Source organism: Mus musculus, chromosome 14, assembly GCF_000001635.26.
Source record: "Mus musculus strain C57BL/6J chromosome 14, GRCm38.p6 C57BL/6J".
NCBI classification, from domain to species: Eukaryota; Metazoa; Chordata; class Mammalia; order Rodentia; family Muridae; genus Mus; species Mus musculus.
In genome coordinates this window covers 70,451,927-70,474,377 of record NC_000080.6, presented here as the reverse complement: position 1 = coordinate 70,474,377, position 22,451 = coordinate 70,451,927, and the positions used below count along the sequence as shown (strand labels likewise).

The 22,451-nt window shown below is 50.8% G+C and overlaps 1 protein-coding gene across 3 annotated transcripts; it reads right to left on the bottom strand.

Annotated features, from left to right (window-relative positions):
• Positions 1 to 5,551: 5,551 nt before the first annotated feature.
• Phyhip (phytanoyl-CoA hydroxylase interacting protein) lies at positions 5,552 to 16,861 on the bottom strand. 3 transcript variants are annotated; one of them, XM_006518379.4, is made up of 5 exons: positions 15,784 to 15,948; positions 12,455 to 12,639; positions 10,964 to 11,138; positions 8,811 to 8,928; positions 5,552 to 7,577 (listed from the first exon to the last, which is right to left on the bottom strand). In XM_006518379.4, the coding sequence occupies exons 2-5, from the start codon at positions 12,617 to 12,619 to the stop codon at positions 7,043 to 7,045; spliced, it is 993 nt and encodes a 330-aa protein (XP_006518442.1). In that variant the 5' UTR covers positions 12,620 to 12,639; positions 15,784 to 15,948; the 3' UTR covers positions 5,552 to 7,042. The 3 variants fall into 3 exon arrangements, with proteins under 3 accessions (XP_006518442.1, XP_006518443.1, NP_666093.1); XM_006518380.4 differs by lacking the exon at positions 15,784 to 15,948 and adding an exon at positions 15,470 to 15,715; NM_145981.3 differs by lacking the exon at positions 15,784 to 15,948 and adding an exon at positions 16,575 to 16,861 and having other exon boundaries at positions 5,554 to 7,577.
• Positions 16,862 to 22,451: the final 5,590 nt, after the last annotated feature.

Below are 22,451 nucleotides of genomic sequence, written 5' to 3'. Positions count from 1 at the left end.
ACACACACACACACACACACACACACACGCTGCTTATAGTTCTCCCACACAACAGGAGTAGAACATTCTATAAAGAGGCTGTCTGGAGGAGGGAGGAGGCATATAAAAGAGGCTTAGGGTATGTTTGTCCATCTGGCTCTTCTGGCTCTTGGTCTGGGGAGGGAGGGAAGAGGGGGTGAGAATGTCTAGCTGGCAAGCCCACTAGAAGTGGAAGGTCTACATCAGCTAAGACAGGTCCGTTCCTGACCCGCAGATGCTGAGTGCCAGCTGGGGAGAGAGTAGCCAGGACGGTTCAGCAGTCACTGAGTAAACATTCCAGCTTGGGCCCCTCTCCCCAGGCGACAAAGGGTGCTGTCCTGTCCAGTCTCCTCCTCCCTGCTGTTGCCAACAGTGAGGCCCAGACTGGAGCCTGGAGAAGCCAGAAAAGAACCCTGCCCCCTCCTTTCCCAGGAGGCTCCCCCTAGGATTTTCACAGGGAAAGAAAGTGGGACAAGGCTTGACTCCCCCCATTCTCGCTATACCCTGATGCTGGAGGAAGCCAGTGGATGACCCCGAGGCAGGACTCCCTGAGAGGCTAGGATTCTTCCATCAGTCCCAAGCTCCTCCCTGTGGCAGATGTAGGCACTCTACCAGGCCATCTGGACCATCCCTAGGGAGCAGCACAGCACAGTGGACCTCATATAGGCCTTTAATGCAGAAAGCAGTGGTGGAAAGTAGACAGTGCACCCAGATCCTTCCAAAACACGAAAAGCTTCCTGCCAGCCTGCAGCCATCCCCCCTAGACACCTATAGATGAAGAGACTCTGGAGACCTGCATGTATACAGGAGATGCCCAGAGGCGCAGTTGCTTATCCTTAATCCCCGTCCTGTGGCAGGAATGCTCAACACAGCCTGTAGGGCCACAAGCAGAAGTCAAGGATTCCCGAATGATAGGAGTCAAGTCACCTGGCATCTCCCATACCCTCTGATCACCTACTGACTCCTTCAGGAAAGAATATGTCGTTAGTGGTCACAGTCCTCCCTACCAGCCTTCCAGGTTATATAAAATTTATTATAAAATTCCAGTTCTCAAGGCCTATGCCCAGAGGAGCCAAGAAGTCACAACCTTGTCTAAACCCAGAGGCTGCCAGCCACAGAGATGCACGTGTTCTTCTACTCTGGGGGTGGGGGAAGGGATGGGCGCGGGTTCTCATGAATAACAACAATAGCATGGCTAGAGGCAGATGACTTCCCAGGCACGTGTCCTAAGACTCCAGCACCCAAGAAGACTAGTGTTCCTCTGAGGACTCCAGCGTGAGCCTCCAGACCTTTTCTGGACCCATCAGAGACTGCCAGTGGGGCTATCATATCTCAGTTCCGGGAAATGACCAACAGGGGATGTTGTACCAATAGTAGAAGGTGCAGAGCATCATGGAGACCTACCTAGCTTCTGTGTAGGACCAGAGCCACACAGTATGGGTTCCCAATCAAGTGTGTGGAGTAGATATGAAATAAAGAGCACAGAGTAGGTCCTTGGAGCTGGTTCAAGGGTCTCTGTCACTGTTGCCGTCTGGCAATGGTAGCCCAAAGCATGGGTGAGGAGCATACAGTGATGGTGAGGGAGGAGAAGGAGGAAGAGGAGAGGGAAGAGGGGGAGCAGAAGGAGGAGCAGGAGGAGGAGTGGGGAGAGGAGGAAGAGGAGGACTTTAAGGACACTATACCAGAGTAAGAAGATGGTAGAGAAGGATGCAGGGCAGTGTTTTCCTCCTTAGGGAACTATTCCAAGCTGACTGCAGGATGTGGAAACTTTTGTTTAAAAAAATAAGTTAGGGTTTTTTTTTTTAAAGATTTATTTATTTTATGCATATGAGTACACTGCAGCTATCTTCAGACACACCAGAAGATAGCATCAGTTCCCATTACAGATGGTTGGGAGCTACCATGTGATTGGTGGGAATTGAACTCAGGACCTCTGCAAGAGCAGTCAGTGCTCTTAACTGAAGCCATTTCTCCAGCCCCATAGAAATGTTTTTTTAGGAGTTGAGTAAATCATGGTGCTCCCCAGGACCAGCCCACCATCACCCATAAATACCTAAAATCCCAACTAGGTCAACTCCAGTGCAATACCTGTGATGCCACGGCCGAGGAAGGCCCAGTGGCTCCTTTACTGTCTCCACGAGTGTCCCAACGACCTACATACCCAGCTATGGAAAAGCCAGGAAGGAGCTCCACCACACCTTCAGTCCCAGAGTCAGGAGGAGAGAAGTCAGCCACAGAGCCTCCCAACTGTGCTGTCTGGGAGCCCCAGCAATCCTTGGCAGTGAGGCCAACACACCCTAAAGAAGATTACCTCTGTGACACTGACCCACTTCTGGAAGTAGAAAGGTCCCAAGCTTCAACACCACCAGCACATTGTTGGACCCTAGTTCTATTTCTGGGTGCTGTGTAATGTTGGGTGATGACTCGTTTAGCCTCTCTGAGACTGGGTCGTGTCATGCCATCATGCTAATGGCAGGAACACCTGAAGTGGTAATGGAGAAGGAAGGAAGAGCTCTCTGAAGACAGCCTGTCACCCTGTCTGGCCAATAGCAGGCTCTTAATGATCAGGCTTTATCTGGCAAGTAGCTCCTCATTCGCCCTGCTCTCTATTCTTGCTCTGAATACACACCTCTGGGTGCACTGGTTTCTGCCAGGGTGGGAGGATACCTACCACTTGCTACCCTGTAGCAAGGAGGTGCCTGTGGGGCAGCAAGGACATATTTCTAGCCAGCTGGTAGCCTTTCTGGGTACCTCCCAAGTTCCACCCTGTGCCTGATTGTCCCTACGCGCAAAGCAGATTCTGGAATCTGTGAAAAGTTTGGCTGCTCCAGTTTGCAAAAACAGTGGCGCCTGCCTTGGAGAAATGGGGGGAAGAGGGCAGCCAGGTGTTCTCCCCAGAGTGACACGCGCTACCCCACTGCTCCCCCCACACACACACAACCCATCCTCCTCCTGACCAGAACACTGTTCCTGCCTGCCGCTCTCCCTGCCCCCAATCCTGGAACATCTGGTTCCAATCTTCTCCAGATGCTGTGGCCACACTTATATGGGCAATCACCTCAGCTCAGCTTCCTAAATCAGGCCTTCCTGCATTTCAGGGTATAGTCCCTCTTTGTCCCTTTCCTTGGGACCTCCAGCTACCTCTTTACCTAACATCAGAGAAGCTACAAACAGAAGGCAGAGGAAATCCTGAAGCCCTTGAAACCGGCCTTCTGTCCCTCTGCTTTAACAGACAGAACTCTTTTCCACCGAGAACTGAAAGTATAGATACTGGCCAGGCAGGAAAGAGGAGGTAGGGAAGTTGGGCGCACAGCAGTGCAGAGAATGTGGGGATCATATTGCTTTGGAGGGAAAGGAGTATGGCCACGTGTGTGTGCCTGCACAATGGGAACAGCTACCTACATCCCTGAGATTAGCCTTTAGTTCCCTTTATAATCAGCGCTGGAGACAAACTCAGGTCCCTCAGCTGCAGTCCACCTTGGGCCTTACCTTGAGTTTCCTATGCTTCTTCCAAGGACATCCCAAGGAAGGTGTGTATGTTCCTAGATGGTGTGTATGTAGTATGCATCCCCTTCTCCTGGGTCTGTTTAGACCCTAAGCTAGAAAGAAAGCCAGTGCAGACTGTAGTGGGTCCTCTGACACTTTCTTCTCTGCTGGTACTGAGTGGCCAGCCATCCAGATGGAGAAAGAAGCAGGCTTACTTCTGTTCTCCACCCTTGTCCCCTGGAATAAGGACTGAAAGCCAGTCCCTTTTTCCAAGAGACCCAGAAGGGCGTTCAAACGGAAGACAGAAGCCCACCCTTCTTAAGGACTCTGAGAATCCACACTGTCCAGAGGCAAAAGAATCCATTCCCCATCCTTCAATCCTGAGCTCACGCTACCCACGCCTTTAAAATAAGCCTCTGTGACATTTGTGACTCTATAGCGCCCCCTGGCGTCATTCTGGGTTAGCTGAAAGAGCAGGCGAAAGGGCCACTACGTGGGAGATTAGGACCTGCCTGGTTCTAACTGTCTCATAAACTGACACACTCTAAAGGAGGCAGCCAACAGGGGTTGATGAATGTAAGATCCCAGTTTCTGAATTGGCACAGTCACGTACAAGCCTCTAAGTTTTGTGCCTCAGTTTCTTATTTGTGAGGTCGGCATAATACCGGGTCATGTAGACAAGCCCAGTTGCTGTGTGGAAGGAGCAACACGTTTGCCAGCCCAGGCTCTCAGCTGAGGTGAACTGCCCTTCAGTTTTTCTTTATCTCAAGGTGGCCATGCCCCATGACACATGTAAACCTGGCCCTGACTCAGGCGGTGTTGGTAAGGTGCCTCTGACAGTTCTGGAACATTTCCACTGCAGCCGAGAACCATTTTAATAAGCCTATAATAATAGGCACAGAGGTGACTCAGATCTGCAACCGAGGAGTCCTGCCAGGGAGGAGGGGACACAGAGCTCTTGGGAGAGGGAAATTCAGTGGCACCTGGGTCTGAGTGGTGGCAGGCTGGGACTGCAGAGAGGACTCCATCAGGGGCCCAGGGGTTTTAGGCACACTCCCCTAAGAGGCCTCCCTAGATATCTCCCCGCACTATCTGGGAAGTACAAGGTGAGACCACATGATCTCCAGTCTCTTCCACGGGTAAAGCTGTGCCCCTGTATTCTCAGCTCTGCCACCCACTGTAAGGATGCTATCGGGTTTGCTATTGGGGCATGCCCATGTGGCTTCAGGTGGCATCCCCATGTGAGCTCTCTGGTGAACAGAGCAACTCAGCCACTCCATCCACTTCTCAGGCTCAGAGACACTGCTGCGATTGCCCTGCGTATGCCCCGAACCCAAAGCTCAGGTCAAAACTCAACGTCCATGGTGATGGGTTCAGGAGGCTTTGCCTTCCTTAAGGGTGGGGCCTTGTGAATGAGACTAGTGCCCTTACGAAAGAAGCTGGGTGCTTGGGGGTGGGGGTGGAGGTGGGGGGAGGGTAGGCTGAGATGTGGCTCAGCAGAGTGCTTGTCTAGTATGCAAAAATCCCTGGGTTCAGTCTCAGCTTCTTATAAACCAGATGTGGCGGCACATGCCTGGAACCCCAGCACTGTGGGGGCAGAAAAAGTACAAGTGCATCTCACATAGGGAGTTGGACACTAACTTGGTTAGAAACCCTATCTTTTAAAAAGAGGGCCTGCTGGAGAGATGGCTCAGCATTTAAGGTCACTGGGTCCTAAGGACCCAGGTTCAAATCCCAGCACTTACATGGTGGTTTACAGTCCTCAGGCCCTTCTTTTGGCCAGGTACCAGGCATGGACACAGTATACTGACGTGTCCATAAAATGAAAAACGAAATTTAAGGCTAGGGAAACCCCTTCCATCCTAGTGGGGGTGTAGGGCACACAGAAATGAGGCAAAGATGGCTGTCTATGATCAGAAAGCAGGATCTTCCAGGACATCACATCTGAAGACACCTAGGTTTTAGAATTCTCAGTTTCTAGAATGGTGAGAGTTTGCAGGTCTGTGACATTTCATTGTAGCCGCCTAAATGGACCAAGACAGACGGAGCCCTTGGGCCATTGTGGTTTATTGATGCTCATGGCAAGCACAGCACAGAAGGGTGTGCCCCACCCAGGGACAGAAGACAAGGCAGCAGGCCACGACCACAACAATGCTGTCAGCAGAGGGGAAGGGCCTTGGGTGGGTGGGTGGGGGGTGTCAAATCCTCTTCTCTACATAGTTCCCAGGATCCCAGATCTCTTGGCCCATCCCATGAGGTACCTGACTGTCTACCAGCACTGTCTCTGGTAGCCAGCCATTCACCGGTCCCTCAGAGGTGTGGCCCTGTGGGTCTGCCAGCTCCTCTGTCCTTCACAGAAGTCCAGCTGCCTGTGTATCATCTCTGTCACCTCGGAAAATGTTACTATGACAATCCCTCCCTCTAATCTGTCTCTACCTGCTTGTCTTGTCTCAGGGAGTCCACCCTCCCCGCCCTCCTGATCCAGACAACAGCAAGAACAAGATGAAAACACAGGGAGCTGGGGGGGAGGCGGGGAATTCATCAGGAACTCCCCAGGGGATTAGCCCAGAGAGCAAGGGATGGTGTGATAGAGAGCCAAAGATCTGGCTCACATGGCACAGAACAGTCATGACTCTCAGGCAGAGCGGGTGGGTGAGCGGGTGAGCGAGCAAAGTGCACAGCTGGGCAGGGTGCCAGGGCCCTGTGGGTCACACTCAGTTCTCTCGCTCTGTCAGACCCATCAAGACATGAGGTTACCCGCTTCAGGCTGAGGAACAGGTCTCAGGGGTCTCCTTCCCCCTCCTCGACCCCAGCAGCTGTTTTGTGCCTACCTGGGTGCTCTCTGAGCGAGAGAGATTTGCTGAGGAATGTATAGAAGAAAGGAAAATCTCAAGAAACCAGAGCGAGCCCTCCAAACTAGAAAACGAGAGAGGGTACTTTTCCAGAGAGTGGGAGGGCATCTCAAGTGGGTCAACGACAGTGACAGGAGGGATGGACGGTTCTCCCATGCGGGAATTGGGCTCTGGGGGGATCAGGGGCAGCCAGGGCAAGACAGCAGTGCAGGAGGTTATTTATAGAGAGAGGAGCCTGGCACTGGCACGGAGGAGGCAAAGCCCTCAGGCCCAGCTGAGTGAGAAGGGGGCTGTCTGGGGTAGCCCTGAGTGGGGTGGGTGGGGCTAGGAAGGAGGTACCCCACAGCTTTCTGCATCTATATGGAGGCCAGGCTATACATGGGCATTGGCCCGAGAGGCAGGGAGGACTCTGGGAGATGCCCGAGGACTCAGGGAGGCCTGCTTGAGGTCAAAAACCAGAAGAGGGAAACAGGAAAGGAGGTTATCACCTGCTGAGAAGCCCCCCCATCTCCAGGTCCACCAGGCCCGGACTGTGCCATGCTAAGACCTTCCGTTGTCTCCAACGTAGGGAGGAGGGGGTAGTGGACAAAGTGGAGGGAGCAGGGAGAGGGGAGAGAAAGCCAGGTCCCCAAACCTAAGCCACACATCACGTCCCACCCTCCTGCCCTCCGGCTCCCCAGGAGTCCCTAGCGGCCCACGCTGATGTTGCAGGTCTTGCAGCTGGGATCTTTCTTGGCGTCAGCAGTGGACAGGCTCATGAGCTGGTGCCCGCTGATCTCTCCCAGGGTGCCCAGGGACAGGTCGACAGGCTCGGTGTAGATGATCTCCAAGATGAGGTCCTGAGCGTGGCGGAAGATCAGCTCTCCATCCTCCACACTGCAGGTCAGGAACTTGTTGCAGGCAATGTCCAGGAGGGGCAGCCGGTCACGACAGAAGCGGTCCCCCAGGGAGCCTTTGGGTGCCAGCACCAAGATGGCATAGTGGTAGGCTGTGTACATACAGTAGAAGTCCGCAAAGTAGAGGTTGGTGCTGGGGTTGAAGAGGCGCTGGGCAGGGATCTGGAAGCGCCAGCGGCCGTAAGGGGAGTCCTGCGGGGGCTGGCCTGTGTTGAACTCCGTGTTGCAGCTGAAGAAGACCCCGTGCAGCATGCCGCTGGTGGGGGAGCCGTGGCTACCGCTGTTGTCCTTCAGGTAAGGCTGCAGTACGTTCCCACAGTGGGTCCTGCCCAGCAGGGAGGAATGCCAAAGAGAGGGGGAAATGCCACGGGTTAGCACTCTGAAGTTAAGAAGAGAGTGAGCCAGCCCAACTCCCAGCATTCCTGCTAGCTTGCAGCCTCCACTACTTGCAGACATTGAGTCCTTCCGTGCTGTCTCCCTGACTAGAATCTGAGGATGAAAGTAGTCTCTGCCTTAGTCTGTGTGCAGCCACCTAATAGGGAGCCTGACACGGGGGTGGGGTGGGTGCACCTTGTCTCTCATTCTGAAAAAAAAAAAAAAAAAAAAAAAAAAAAAACGCCCAAAAGGAGCCTAAACAGGACCCTTGCCTCGTTAATACAAATACCAAAGATTCCAGCTCTTTGCCGCTTTCTTAGGGCAAGTGGGGAACGCCCCACCCCAGCTGCCAGTAATGATAAAGACAGTAACGGTGGCAGATTGCCCTGACCTAGCTTAGAAGGACGTGGATGTGAAGCAGCCATGGGGGAGGGTGGACAAGCCCTGGCCCAGTCTCATGCTGGCATGGTCCTGGCCGTCCTGAGACAAGTGACTTGCTGGCCTTTGGTGCCTTGAGCTCAACATCAGAAGGCTGAAGTATTAGACCTGCTCTGTCTGTCTTTCTGTCTGTCTGTCTCTCTCCCCTGCTCCCTTTCTCTCCTCCCAAGGAAACCATATACGTGTGGGCAAATAAGACTGAGGCTACTCTGGTTGGGCCATGTGTGTGGGACCCTCCAAGCCCTGTCCTTTGGCTTCCTCATACCTGATTCTCATCCGTATCCTAAAAGATTTGTCCCAGATGGGTTTTTGGAACATTGGACTCCTCTGTACTCAACTTGGAAGCTAAAAAACTGAGATTCCCTCAGAGCCTTCCATGCTCAAGAGTTTTTCATTTTGCTCCCTGCCCCACTCCTCTGTGCTCCTGGGTCCTGTAATGGAGAGATAACTAACAGTGTGTGACAGACCCCGGCAAAGGAACTGTCCCAGAAGGCAGGGTCACACCCAGAACATATTATGTGATCCTGCCTTGCCAGCAGGGTCCTCTGCCAGGAAGCCCTACTTCAATGTCCTTGACCTTTCTTTAGTCTCAACCCCAAAGTAGCAGTCACTTAAAAAATTATTTTTTTAATAAAAAATTATTAAGTAGCCCAGGCTAGCCCCACACTTGCTAGCTATACTTTTGCCTCAGCACTTTGGGGTGGAGGAGGATCTGGAAGGATCTAGCAGTTCTGACTTGCCCTACCTGGCATGCTGGAAGTACTCCTTGTGATGGTTGCGGTAGAACACAGAGAAGCGGAGCATGCGGCCAGCGATCTGCTCAGCCTTCTCCTGCAGCTGGGCAAGGTGTTCCTTGGCATAGTCTGTAAGAGTCCAGGCAGAGTGAGGTAAGCGAACGATCAGCTGGCTACAGGATCACAACCTCTTTCTCCTTACACCACCCACCGAGCCTGCAGGCAGCCTCACCCTCTGGACCAAGATGGGGAGCTTCTGAGACAGCCTGGACTCAGGGGGCGACAGGCCAACTGGCCTTCACTGTGAACATGAAGAACTGCTTGCTGGTCTCCTCACTACAGTGACAGCGTTGCCAGAGGCCCTCTGAGTCCAGAAAAGGACTGAGGACTGCCTGTTATCATGCTAGGGGCTCTAAGACTGTCATCCCAGGACACCCTTATGTGAAAAGAGGGCCAATAGGAAACATAAAGACTCAAGAAGGAGAATACAAGGTCCTTTGGGGGGGGAGGAAAAGGCCCTTAAATACAGGAGGTGAGAGCCTGTCCCACAACTAATATGGTGGCTAAGCGTAACTATGAGTGGGAGTTAATGATGAATCAAAGAACAAAGTATAGATTTGGTGTTTACGTAGAAGGGCTGAGGCACTAGTTGTCTACTTGAGCTCTCTATTTGGGAGAAATAAAGAAGGTTGATACCAGGACAGGAAATATGCCTGACCCCCTCAACCCCCATACCATGGAAGCTGAGCCTAGGGCCTTGGGATCAGATGTAGACAGTGCCTTGAAACAAAGCCCTCTGCTTGTTGCAGCCACTACATTTCCATCTGCTTGGTCTCTGGAAAAAGGAGGGTGGACCCAGCTATAGCATTTTCAGATCCCCAATCTAAATAAAACACTTACTATATATTCAGTTCTGTGGGGCGGGGTGGGGCAAACCAAGATACCTCTCCTTCAAAGCACACAAGACACCTCTCTAGTAGAGAAAGGTATATCTTCAACTCAAGGAGACTGGGGGCACAGCTTTTGGCAGAGGATGGAGCCAGCAGCCTTGGAGGCCCCAGGGCAAAGAATGTTCTCTGCCCCTTCCCTGTGACAGAGAGCAATCTGGAGCAGATCTCACATGGACACCGAAGGGATAGAACATTTTGGGGCAGCTCCTTGGCTATCGGCAACAAGCATATGCAAAGTGGCTTTTGTCCAAGCTAGAATTTGCAAGTTATGCTCCACCTAAGAGACCTTACAAGGCCATCAGATGGGACCATTTTTCCAGGTTAAGGGGAGACTTAGGACAAACAACATGTCATCGCCCTACCAAATGATCACCGGTAGACTACTGAAAAACAACAAAAAAAGTGATCTATCCAATGCAACAAAATACTGCTTACCCTTAAGTGGGAGGGAAACTCTGACAAATAATACCTGTGGCTATTACTGATCATCTAGTAAAGGAAATGAGCTGAAGCTGGTCACCAGAGGACAAATTGATTTCACTCATGGGTCATCTTACATAGTCAAAGACCAGAAAGACAGAAAGAATAGAGGTAGAGATGGACCAGAGGACAGAAAACGGGAAGCGACGGCTCTGAGAGCGTACTGTTCCAGCTTTGCAAGATGGAGAAGTTCAGACAATCGGTTGTACAATAACAGTATAAACTGCTTACGAGCTCCATATTTAGAAATGGTTCAGATGGTCAGCTTGATGTTACATCTATTTCCCACGATTACAAATATATATTCTCGGAGCTAAAGAGGACTTAGCAGTTAGAGGACCAGAGTCCAATTCCTAGCACCAATGTGGGGTGGCTCACAACCACCTGTTACCCTAGCTCCAAGGGATCCAACACCCTCATCTGGTCTCTGTGGGGACTCAGATGTACAATGTGTGCGTACCTACACAGATACATGTAAATAAAAACAAAGTGACTTTTAAAATGTACGGATATGTGATTGTTCCCCTGTGGCCCAGGCCAGAAAAGTAGGTGGTATTGCCAATGTGCAGAGTGTCTATCTGTCTAGGCAGGCTCTGTATCTTCCCTCTGGCCTAAACATAGCACCCAGAGTACAGCAGGGATCTCTGAGTATGCTGGGCTGTGATAAAGAGCTCCCTCATACTTGCCCTCAATAACCCAACCAAGTATGGAGATGGGTATTAACATCATCTTACCCCCAGTGCAGAACTCCACAGTCTCACTCCAGCCAGACACCAGGTACTCTCCATCACTCTGCTTCACCGCAGTCTGCACTGCCACACTGTACTCTGTCCGGGGACTCAGGAACCAGTGGCCTCTCACCGTCATGGGCAGAGGCACGGCCTTGGCCACAAGCTTGGTGGGGACATCCTAAGAAGTGAGGTACAGACGGAGAACCAAGCATCAGTCTTGAAGTCACACCTGATCTTGGCCTCATTCCAGGTCTCCCCTCTTCCTCCCAAGGAGGCTCAGAGTTTCAGAGACTCCACAGCTCTATATCCCAGGTACCATTTCACTACAGAAGCAAGCAGTGGCTTGGGGGGAAATCTCCTTCAAGCCCCCTGATGCCCCATTTTCTTGAGAACTAGTGGGAAAGGCCAATTGGGAGAAGAACCCCAAAGTTGAAGGTGGCAAGACCTTCATTTTTGAGGGAGACTTCGAGAAATCTGCACACTGCAGTGCTGTCTCCACAGCAACGGCAAATGCTGGGAAGCCAGGGAGGAAGAGAAAAATATGCCTTATTCTCTGGGGGGAGGGCCAAGGGGGTGGTGCTGAACATTCACGTCACCGTGGCAACTGGCCTGCCAAAAGACTCCCAGATCTAGGGAGCCAGATCCAGAGAGAGAGAGGGAGAGGGAGAGGGAGGAGAGGGAGGGAGGGAGGGAGAGAGAGGAAGAGAGAGAGAAGGAGGGAGGGAGAGACGGAGAGGGAGGGAGGGAGAGAGGGAGAGAAAGAAAAAGGGAGAGAGAAAGAGGGAGGGAGGGAAGGAGAGAGAGAGAGAGAGAGAACCCACACCAAGGCTGTCACCCTGGGAGCCAGCTTCTTTGCACTGAACTCTTCCCAGCTTCTGCATGCAGCTGGAGAAGATGAGAGGTTTCCTCCCACCTGCTCCTATGGTGGCTTTTAACCTGGGGAAAGGACACATTGAGGAGAGACTTCCTCCATGCCTTTTCTATACCCAGGAAACAGACCAGTGGGCAGAGAAGGAGCAGAGAATCCCTAGGACTGTGTACAGCATCCTATGCCCGGCTAAAGGGGGCTATGTTGCCTGCCTGCTCAACCACAACTCCTGGGCTTTATCGAGGTTTGGAACTCTATCTGTGAGGTCGTGCGTTCTGCCCACACATCCATGTGCTCTGCTCCTGTCTGAAGTTCTAGCCACGGAGAGAAGAACAGCATTGGAGCTGTGCGATCGGAGCTGTGCCAGGCATTGGACCAATGAGCATGAAAACATCTCTCGTGGAATCTTTTCCACAGCTCTACAAGGGGTGGTGTGATCATTCCATTTTTACCAAGGAAGACGGGAAGGCTCTGAATGGTTCGATCACTTTGGCAGGATGACCCTGTGAGAAGGATCTGAACTCTGGCCAGGCCTCTGCCTCTTCCTGATCTGTGTAGGGAGACCATCAATTCGCTCCCTTGTAGAACAGGGGCTGGGGAGAGGGGCCGGGTCGTCCCTTACTCACTCGGTGCTTGAACTTGTTGGAATTCTTATTCTCCTTCTTGTTCAGGTCAATAAAATAATGGGTGACCCTCTCCAGGTCACTGTCCTCCATGGCCCAGGAGATACGGAAAGAGTCACAGGTGATATTGTTGATCTCGATGCTGTGGGGGGTAGACAGAAGCTCCATGTTCCCCTCTGGTTTGGCTCCTGTGGGGATCGAGGGCCAGAGGACAGATCAGCACCTCCAGCCCATCACAGAGCTTTCTAGAATGTGGTGTCCCCCCCCCCCACACACACACACACCATGCTTTGGTGAGGTGGAAACCCATCAAATACCGCAGCCTCATAAATGCTATAGAAAAGCTTGAAGTGGGGCTAGACTGGATAGGAGGGACCCAAGGTGAGATGGGGTATCCTCTGGAGGGGCCTCTTGGCTCTCCGTACAGGGTCCTCAGAGCAGCCGGCCCCTGACAGGTGGCCGAGGCAGTGGGAATGTTGCAAACACTGGGCAGAGGGACAGATTTGCAGCAGATGGAGCTGAGGAGGGAGGGGCCCTCAGCCAGCAGGCGTGAAAAGAGAAAGGGTGGGAGGGGAGAGGATGGGGAGGAGGAGGCACAGAGGAAGCACCTGCTGAGGGGCTGAAACCTGAGGACTGGGGCAGGTGGCAGGTCAGGGACAGCCAAGAGTCCACAGGTGCCAAGACCCTGGGCCCACTCAGGCCTCTCTCCTCCCTGGGAGTGACTGGAGGGAGCAGTGAGGGGCTCTGCAGTGCAGGGACAAATGCTGTGCATATATCTTTGGTGGGTCGGGGTGGTATGGGTCACAGCCTGCTTTAAGCTCTTCTTTGCCCATTACTTTGACATACAGTTTCTGTTTTCACAGATTTCAGCTGAATTTTCTTTCTCCTGTCTTTTAATCTTATTTCTTTCTTTCCCGAGATGCGTGCAGCCCCTGGCTCCAAACTCATTATCCTCCTGCCTCAGCCACCCAAGTGCTAAGATGACAGACGTGTGCTCACTTTGCTCTTTTAAAGAACTACTTTTGGTCTTTTTTGGGGGGAGGAGAAGGGGGGGTTGAAACAGGTGTAGCCCTGGCTGTCCTGGAACTTGATCTTTAGACCAGGCTGGCCTCAAACTCACAGAGATTCTCCTGTCTCTGAGTCTGGAGTGCTGGGATTAAAGGTTTACATCACCACAGTCCGAGTCACTTTTGGTCTCTATTAGGCAGGGTTTCTCTGCGTAGCTTTAGCTGTCCTGGAACCCTGTAGATCAGGCTGGTCTCCAACTCAGAGATCTGCCTCTCCCTCCTGAGTACTGGGATTGATGGTGTGTACCACCACGCTCAGCTTAAAGAATTACTTTAACACTGACACCTATCGAGGGCCGACATAAACTAATGTCATCTCACACAAGACTGGTAATATACAGGTGCTATTATTCTCCTTATTTTATTTTACAGACAGGTAACCAAAGTTGGGGATGCTGACATATCCAAGGGCGCACAGCCAGCAAATTACTTACACTCTGAGGCTAAGTTCTTTATTATGGACTAAGATTGTGTGTGTGTGTGTGTGTGTGTGTGTGTGTGTGTGTGTGCACGCGCGCGAGCGCTCGTGCACGCGCGCATGTGTAGTGTCCACATGATATATGGCTGTTCCTGTTGTTTACTTAACTCTTCTTCCTGTCAGTGTTTTTCAAGCGACTGAATTTTCCCTAGCCTTCTACTGCCATTCCCTCAGCTCTGGTCTGACTTGGTGCCATCTAGTCATGAAAGGACTATGCCATTATTTCTCTTGACTGTGCTTAGCTGCACTAGAGTTAGTTGGTCTTGTCTATGGCCTGGTTCTCCCAGGAATGGGGGGCAGGGAAGGGGGGTTGACACACAGCTATGGATGGACTCACTCAGGGCCCTTTCTGGCTTCTCTCTTACAGCTCATCTCTTACCAACTTCTTCCCTGCTTTCTCTCTCCCTCTCCCTCTCCCTCTCCCTCTCCCTCTCCCTCTCCCTCTCCCTCTCCCTCTCCCTCTCCCTCTCCCTCTCCCTCTTTCTCTCTTCCCCTTTTTCTTCTCCTTCTCTTGCCCAGGAGCTAGGGTGAGGGCACCTTGTGCCTACAAAATCAGGTACTTTTATTTATAGCTCCCAGAAAATCCAACCCACATTTTCCTGTCAATTAAGCATGCTTCAGTGCCTGGCACCACTACATTAACCTGTGGCCTGCCTGGGTGGTAGAACAGAGAGAAGCGAGGGGACCGTTGATGGCCTTACCTGCCCAGGTGGTCCTCAAAGTTCACTATTAACTCAGCTCCCCACCCTGTAGCCCAATGTCTCTGGTTTCATGCACAGGAAATCTATAGTCAGAGAATCATGGGAGTCTTACCAGGTCTTCACCAAACTGAGACAAATGGGATTGGCTATGTGGAAACAACCCCACAACAAGCAATCCTACCGTATAAAATTTGGGGAAGAGGTGTGGAGCAGCAAAGAGTTAACAAAGCCCTGGATACCGACAAGCTACCGACAAGTCGCTTCGGAGAGAGCTTTTTTGCACCCACGAACATGAATGCATACTCCCACCTCAGGACTTGAGAGTGGTTCCCACCCACATGGGATCCAGCCTACACCTGCCCCGAGCAGACACCTGTCCTGCCTTGATCCCTCCTCACTTCTGAGTCTTCCTAGAGACCAGGGTAGCTCTGGTGGTGGGTGGGTGGGTGGGTGGAGACTCCAGGCCAGGCCCTCACTCATCTCTTCTTCTCTCCCTTTTTGGGAGAGCTGCTCTCCACACCCTAGCCTAAGGTCTGTGAGAGTGGGGGCAGCTGGCACTACAAGGGCAGCCAGCCAGCATGGACGAAGGGTGGGTGTCAACCCAGCTTCTCTACACCCAGATGCCTAGGGAAGGGCAGCCGGTGAGGGACAGGTTGAGGCAGCACCCTAGGAACACCCACATTGCCATGTGAATCCACCCTAAGCAAGCATGTACATACCCCCACGCAGGCAGGCATGCACACATACACATGCGCAAGGGGTGCCCACATACCTCAGCATATGCCTTCGTAGACATCCTCATTCCTCCACACTCACCTACGCATAGATGTGCCCCCCCTCCACCTTGCACATTCTAAGAATGCCCCAGTATTTCCCCTTCGAGAGCTGTCGCCTTCATGCCAACCTGCCCGTGCTCACATCTATACATACCCACATGCATGTGTCCCTCATTGTCACAAGCCATATTTGAGGAAACGAGGAAGCCACGGGCACCAACACATATGCATGCCACTTCCCACAAGAGGACAGGCAACCCACATGGCTGCCTGTGCACACATGTATATCTGAGCGCCCGTCAATCCTTGCCTGGATTCTGGCATTGCCTTTTGTAGGTTCCAAGACACAGACTTTGAAAACATGTTTGCTCCTTGGCCACACTGGGTCAGCCTGATTCTTCACAGGCCAACAGGTTTGCACACCTACTCAAGTCTACCCACAGCCAGAGGTCTGTGCCACACTTCCCACCTACCCACCTCCTACTGCTTCAAAGTTGCCCCTCCCCACATAGAAACAGCCTGGTTGCTACAGTACTCCCTCAACATGTACTCCCACCCACATGACAAGTGACATGTCCACCCCCTAAAAATACTGGCTCTTGGGGCCCCTGCCACATATACCCACAGGCTACTCGGATAAATGCTGCCCCCGCACACATGTACCTCACGCGGAAAAATGTTCTGAAACATGCTACAAGCCGGTCAGAAACCCTAAAGGAATCTAACTGCGTAGAGACAGACCTATCTACGCAAGCTAGCCTCCAGCCTCCTCCCAACCATGCAGACACGTTGTACACACCGGGCCCCCTTCCCCAAGCCCATTTCAAAAAGCTACTGGCATGCCAGAGGGAAGGCTCCCCCACCCGGCTGAACCTTTTGGCTTTGCCGACTGCGCAGAATGGTCACGGGGTAACTAACTGTGTCGCCCCGGAGACCAGATCCAGCTGTTAAGCTCTTTGCCAAGGACTTAGGGGAAAGGGGACAAGGTCGCCAGGCCTGGCAACCCAGGTGGACAGCCAGGACAGTGGCGAGACCCTGGTGGCCGCAGCTCTTAACCTCCCAGAATAGGCAGGATGGTTTGGGGGGGAGAAGCGCACTTACCTGGCTTCAGCCGGCCCTGCAGAGGGATACTTGGAAGAGAAGGAAGGGAGAGACTCTGTGTAGATAGATGATGATCTCTCCAGGCAGGGGACAGCAGCCTGACGCCTGGGGTCACAGGCAGCGGGGCTCGCTCGCTCCTCTCTGGGCTACTGGGAAGTCGGCTTCCATGCCCCACAGGCAGCGCCTGTCTGGCTCTGCAGCTATAGCTACTGCTCCCGGCAAGAAAACGGCGGCGTTGCTGGGAACCCAGCGAGTAAGCGCGCAAGAAGAGAGGCAAGAGCGAAATCAAAGCAGCGTGGAGGAGAGAGAGGCAGAGAAATCGAGAAGGAACAGGAGAGCCAGACCGAATCTGGCTCCACCAATGGGATCAGTGGCTGCTCAGCGTCAGGTGATAACAAGCAAGCTTGGTCCCTGCTCGCCCAGGCTTGTGGGAGGGGGAAAGGGCAGAGGGTCCCCTGGGAGCTATACAGATGTCCTTGGAGGCAGCAGCTGTAGCTTCTGCCACCTTTCCCCCATTCTTCCAGGGCAAGATGCCTCCTGAAGTCCGTTCAACACACCTCCTACTTGGAATTCAGCCCCCAAACTTTAAGGTGCTCAGAGAGGGGTGGAGCTTAACCCACGGGCTCAGGAGGCTGGGTAAGGGAAGGGTCTCAAAAGAAGTGTCAGAGCTGGGGTTGGTGGGACCTTATCCTCAGTCTAGGTGTCTCCTGGGAGACCTTCACTGATGCACCGCACAATTTTCTTACCAACTCTTATCAAGAGAAACCAGCCCAGCAGCTTTAGAGACTCTGGAGTGTCCAAGGAGAATCTTCTAGCAGCTTAAGAGTCCCTAAGTAAAGGAGTGGGAGAGAGGCGTTGTAAAATAGGGAGGGATGCACAGAGGCAAGAATGTGGAGGGTGGAAGGATACACAGAGCTTTGAGTGTTCTCATCCCAACCACCCTCCAGGCTCAGGCCAGCAAAGCCCTGAGATTGCAGTCAGAAAGGACCATCAGCCGGAGGCTTGTCTACAACCTAGAACTGAGGGCGGTTGGAGTCCCCTCCCCCCCCCCCCCAAAAAAAAAAAAAACTCAAGGGAATTTGATGGAAGCAACAGTGACCAAGAGACAATACAATGATAAAAAGGACAGTTTTTGTAATCTGATGGAGATAGGAACAATTTCATCTCTATAGTTTTCCAGCTAGGTGACCTCGGTCAGCGACTGTCTCATTTGTGAAGTGGGCTGATAATACAAGTTTATTGTTATCGTGGAATGAGATCATTATGTAAATCACTTAGCTCTGGGCTTGGCACCTGAGAAATGTCAGGCAAGTAGTAAGAGTTGCTATCTTTCTCATGGTGACAGTCTCTGCCCCTGCAAAGAGTCTGCAGACTTCTAAGGAGTAGGAGAGACATTTGGAGGATACACGGAAGAAAATAAGGAGCCTCTGGTTGACCCCTCTGTACCTACTGATACAACCAAGGACCACAAATATGTTTTAGGGGCTGGGGAGATGGCTCAGAAGAACACTTGCAAAGAACTCAAGTTCTAGTCCCAGCTCAGAACCATCTTTAACTCCAGCTCAAGGGCATCCCATTGTCCCTTTCTGGTCCCTGCTGACACTGTACCCATGTGGTGCTGTTGTATAACAGTTTCCTCCAGGATTGAAACATTCCATCCTGCAGGGAAGCTCCTTAAGCAGGAAGGTAACCAACTCAAAATAGATTCAGGAAGTCCCTGAAACTGACCAGAATCACTGCGCCCCCTTGACCAGAATCACTCTCTCTACCAGAGTAAGCAATAATAGCCTGAGACTCCCTCTCAGAGGAGCAAGGCTGAGCTGCAAAGAAGACTCTCTGACAAACCAAGAAGACTCTGAAACCAAATCAGTTCCCTGGGAAAAACAAAAAATAGAAACTAGCTGGACAGCTGGGAAGAGGTTTAGACCATCTGAGAAACGTGGAAAAGATACCCTCTAACCTGCTGGGCAGCCTGCAGGCTGTGCAGTGTGCTCCAGGTTCCTGGCTTTGAGAGCTGTCACCCATGTTGGGGGTGGGCTTTCTGTTGGGGTGGGCTTTGGAGATGCAGCAGTCTTTGAGTCTTTTCTGCTCCATTAAGTAAGCCCTCACCCATAATCCTGTAAGTAACCCCAATAAAACCCATTGCTTTACCAAGTTGGGCTTTGGAGGTTTCTGTACCTTGGTCTATCATGGGCTCCCTATCTAGGGTAAGAAAATGTGTGTGTTCTCTCTCTCTCCAGGAAAAGTTTTGTCACACAACATGTGCATTGACATACATGCAGGCAAAACACCCATACACACACACAATAAAATAAAATTTAGAACTTTTTCGTCTGATGGACAGTGGTAGCACACATTTGTGATCCCAGCACTTGGGAGGTAGAGGCAGCCAAGTCACTGAGTTTGAGTCTAGCCTGGTATATAGAGCAAGTTCTAGGACAGCCAGGGATACCCAGAGCAACCCTATCTTGAAACAAACAAACAACAAAACCTTTTTTTTTTCCCATATTGAATTTGTAGTGCTAGGGATTTTGCTCAGTTGGTAGAGTACTTGAATACTGCACAGAATGTACCAAGTTCACACCAGGAGTGGCACTGCGTGCATGTAATCTAGTGCTAGGGAGGTAGAGACAGAAGAAAATCAAGAAATTCAAGATTATCCTTAGCTACATAGGGAGTTTGAAGCTAGCCTGAGCTATGTAAAATTTAATTGTGTTTGTGTTAAACATGTACAGACTTTTCGTTTTATTTCTTAAACCTCATGTAGTTTTTAGATTGTATTAGGTATTAGTAAATTATGGAAGATACACATAAGCTGCATACAGATTCCATACCAGTTGTTGTATAAAATACTTGAATATCCTCTGGGTTGGTATCTGTGGAGATGTTGAATCCAAGTCCATTGGTGCTTAGAGATGGTGTCCGGCAAAGTTCTGGGTACAGAGCAGGAAGAAAGGTCAACACCCACAGAGGAGATGGCAAAGGAGAAGGGGTAAGGGATGGAGAGGGGGTGATGGGGACAGTGGATGACAGGACTGAGGACCTCAATGCAGAAAGCACGAGCTGAGCATCAAGGAACTTGTATGGAGAGCAATGTGGGGTCTGTGAATCCTGGCAGTGTCTATGACAAGCAGAAGCCAGCCTGCCTTAAATGGGCGTGAGAACCTGAGCGAGTCTGGTCAGATCATGAACCACAGAATGTGGAGTGGTGTGTCACACAGGCAGGATTAAGCACCCCTTCGGCCAAACGCAAGGGCCCGGCCCCTCACACACCCACACTGAGATGTTGAAACTCAGAAGAGATTTGAGACATCACCACCCAGTCAGGAACAGTTTCAGTTGTCTAGCCTAAAACCCTAAGACCAATCTGAAGGGCAGCACAGGGGAAAGGAAAGATTCTCTGTGACTCAGTTTCTCTTCCTGAAACAGGAAGAGTCCTGAACTATCTATGCTTCTCACCCTTTCAAGGTGGCACATGAAGTCCGCCAGGGATCGTGAGCTACGGTGGGGGATGGGGTGGGTTAGCAGCCGCATGAATGACCCTTTGTGCAGCTGTGTGCCCGTGAGCCAGACGAGCAGGTGAGGACACAACCCTCTGTGTCATGCCTCTTCTTGCCTCAAAGGACTCCTCTCAGAACAGGAGGGAAACTCATGGTCAGAACAAAGCAAAGCCAAGTATAACTAGCTACACATAGAAAAACTATCAGCCAACCAAGCGTATGCAGTGCTACGTTGGTTCTGTTTGGTCTTCTTGTTGTTTTTAGACAAGGTTTCACTATGAAGTCTATGCCTGGCTTGGAACTCATTATATAGGCCTTGACCTCACAGAGATCTGTCTGTCTCTGCTTCCAGACTGCTGGGATTAAAGATGTGTGCCACCCTGCCTAGCCAACTATGTTGGGTTAGTAATCTTTCCTTACACAAGTCACACATGGACACTGTAGAAAGATGTAGGCACTTCACTGAAAAAATTAAGAGAGAATTAAAGTCACTAGTTTCCCCGCCTTTCAGAGATAGGTATATGATATGTTCGTGTGATTTGTTACCAAAAGTGGAAGGGTTCTAACCTGCTTTTCTGATTTAACAATACCATTTGACTTATGATACGGTCTAAATTGCTGTCTTGGGTTCCACTGTCAGGTCCTTTTGGGAAGCAACCCTCTACTCATCTGACTCTCTCTCTCTCTGTTTCTAAACAATACTAAACTGAACGTGTTTATAACAAAATTTCTTCTCATGCCTCAATCACACTTTTAATAAATATGAAAATTTAAGTATGATATCAAAATGCAGATTTAATAAAGTATTTTTTTTTAAATATCAGACAGTTGTGATGGCCCACACCTCCAGCACTGTGAGACTTCAACAGAAGAATTGCCTTGAGTTCTATCCAGGTCAGCCTGGGCTACAAAGTGAGATTATGTCCATTAAAGAAAAAAAAAAAAAGTCAGAATCAAGCCAAAGCAAACAGAACAAAATCACTACGCATACTAAACAACCCATTTATGTGACAATTGAAGGGACTGACAGTTTTTGTTTGCTGTTTGTTTGTTTGTTTGTTTGTTTGAGACAGAGTTTCTCTGTGTAGCCCCGGCTGTCTTGGAACTCCCTGGGTAGCTCAGGCTGGCTTTGAACTCAGAGATCTCTCTGCCTTTGCCTCCCGAATGTTGAGATTAAAGGGGTTCGTCACCTCCACCGGACTAAAGTCCTTATTCTTTAGAAACACATGTTGTAATACTTATAAATTAATAACACAATACATATGATTTGTTTCAAAATGATCTTTGTGGGTGGTGACTGAGATGAAACAAGAGTGGATAATTACTATGAAAACTGGGTTCTTGGAGATCTAATGAGCTATTTTCCTCTACTTCTGTGCATTGCTGGATGTTTCCACATTAAACATTATACCTAAGCCAAGACTGCAACAACAACAAAGGCTCTTATTAAGCACCAAGACACCGTGCCATGCATGATATTCGGAAGGCAGACTTGAGAGGCTGATTTGTCAAGCTCATAATCGAAAGGCTAATGGAAAGCAGGCCCAGCCCCAAAGTTATAAAACCAGCATGCAATTTCAGACCTGAATGCAAAGACTCTATTCTACATAGTAGAGAGGTGGCTAGCAAATGCAGTTTGATACACTATAGAAAGAGCCTTTAAAAAAAAAACCAACATAGATTTTATTAATTTTATGAGTGTTTTGCCAGCATGTATGGATGTGCATCCTACATGTGGTTGGTAACTAAACCTGGGTTTTCTCCAAGAACAGCAAGCAGTCTTAACTGCTAAGCCGTATAACGAGCTCCAGCCTTAATACTGCTTATGCATTTTGTAAAATCAAAACGTAGATCTTCTTTCTAGGTAAGCTGAGTATGGAGATCCCAAGAGCCAACAAAGCACACGCAACCCCTTGTCCCTTCACTTGGGCTCACAGTGAAAGGCAGGAGGAACGGCTGGCTAGGAGCAGTGCAGGAGTCCACACTGCTGACTTCCATTTACCCTCTGAGGCTGCATTTGGATATCCTGCAGCTTTCAGTGGCTGTGCTTTTCATGATCTAGAGAGAAAATCAAGGAGCTGAGCCTAGTGTGGCACAGCTAATTTAGAGGATGAAGCTAGAAGATCACCAGTTTGATGCTAACCTGGGCAGTTAAAAAAAAAAAGTCCTGCCGCTGTGTGGTGGTTTCACTTTTAATGTGGTCTAATCTGCCCTACATCTGCATCACCAAAGTAGAGAAAAAGCCTACCATTAATGACACCATGCACTTAGGACATGGGACCCAGAGGACCCGAGCTGGATCTGACCTGAAAGCTTCCTCCCTGAGGACTAGCCTCCATGGTACCCGAAGGCAATGAGAGGGGAGCAGCCAGCACTA

Coding starts and splice junctions, on each gene's coding strand:
- Phyhip (NM_145981.3), bottom strand. CDS start 12,619: ATGGAGCTTCTGTCTACCCCCCACAGCATCGAGATCAACAATATCACC. Junction 11,139..12,454: donor CCAACAAGTTCAAGCACCGA/GTGAGTAAGGGA, acceptor CTCACTTCTTAG/GATGTCCCCACCAAGCTTGT. Junction 7,578..8,810: donor GAGTACTTCCAGCATGCCAG/GTAGGGCAAGTC, acceptor CCTGCTGGGCAG/GACCCACTGTGGGAACGTAC.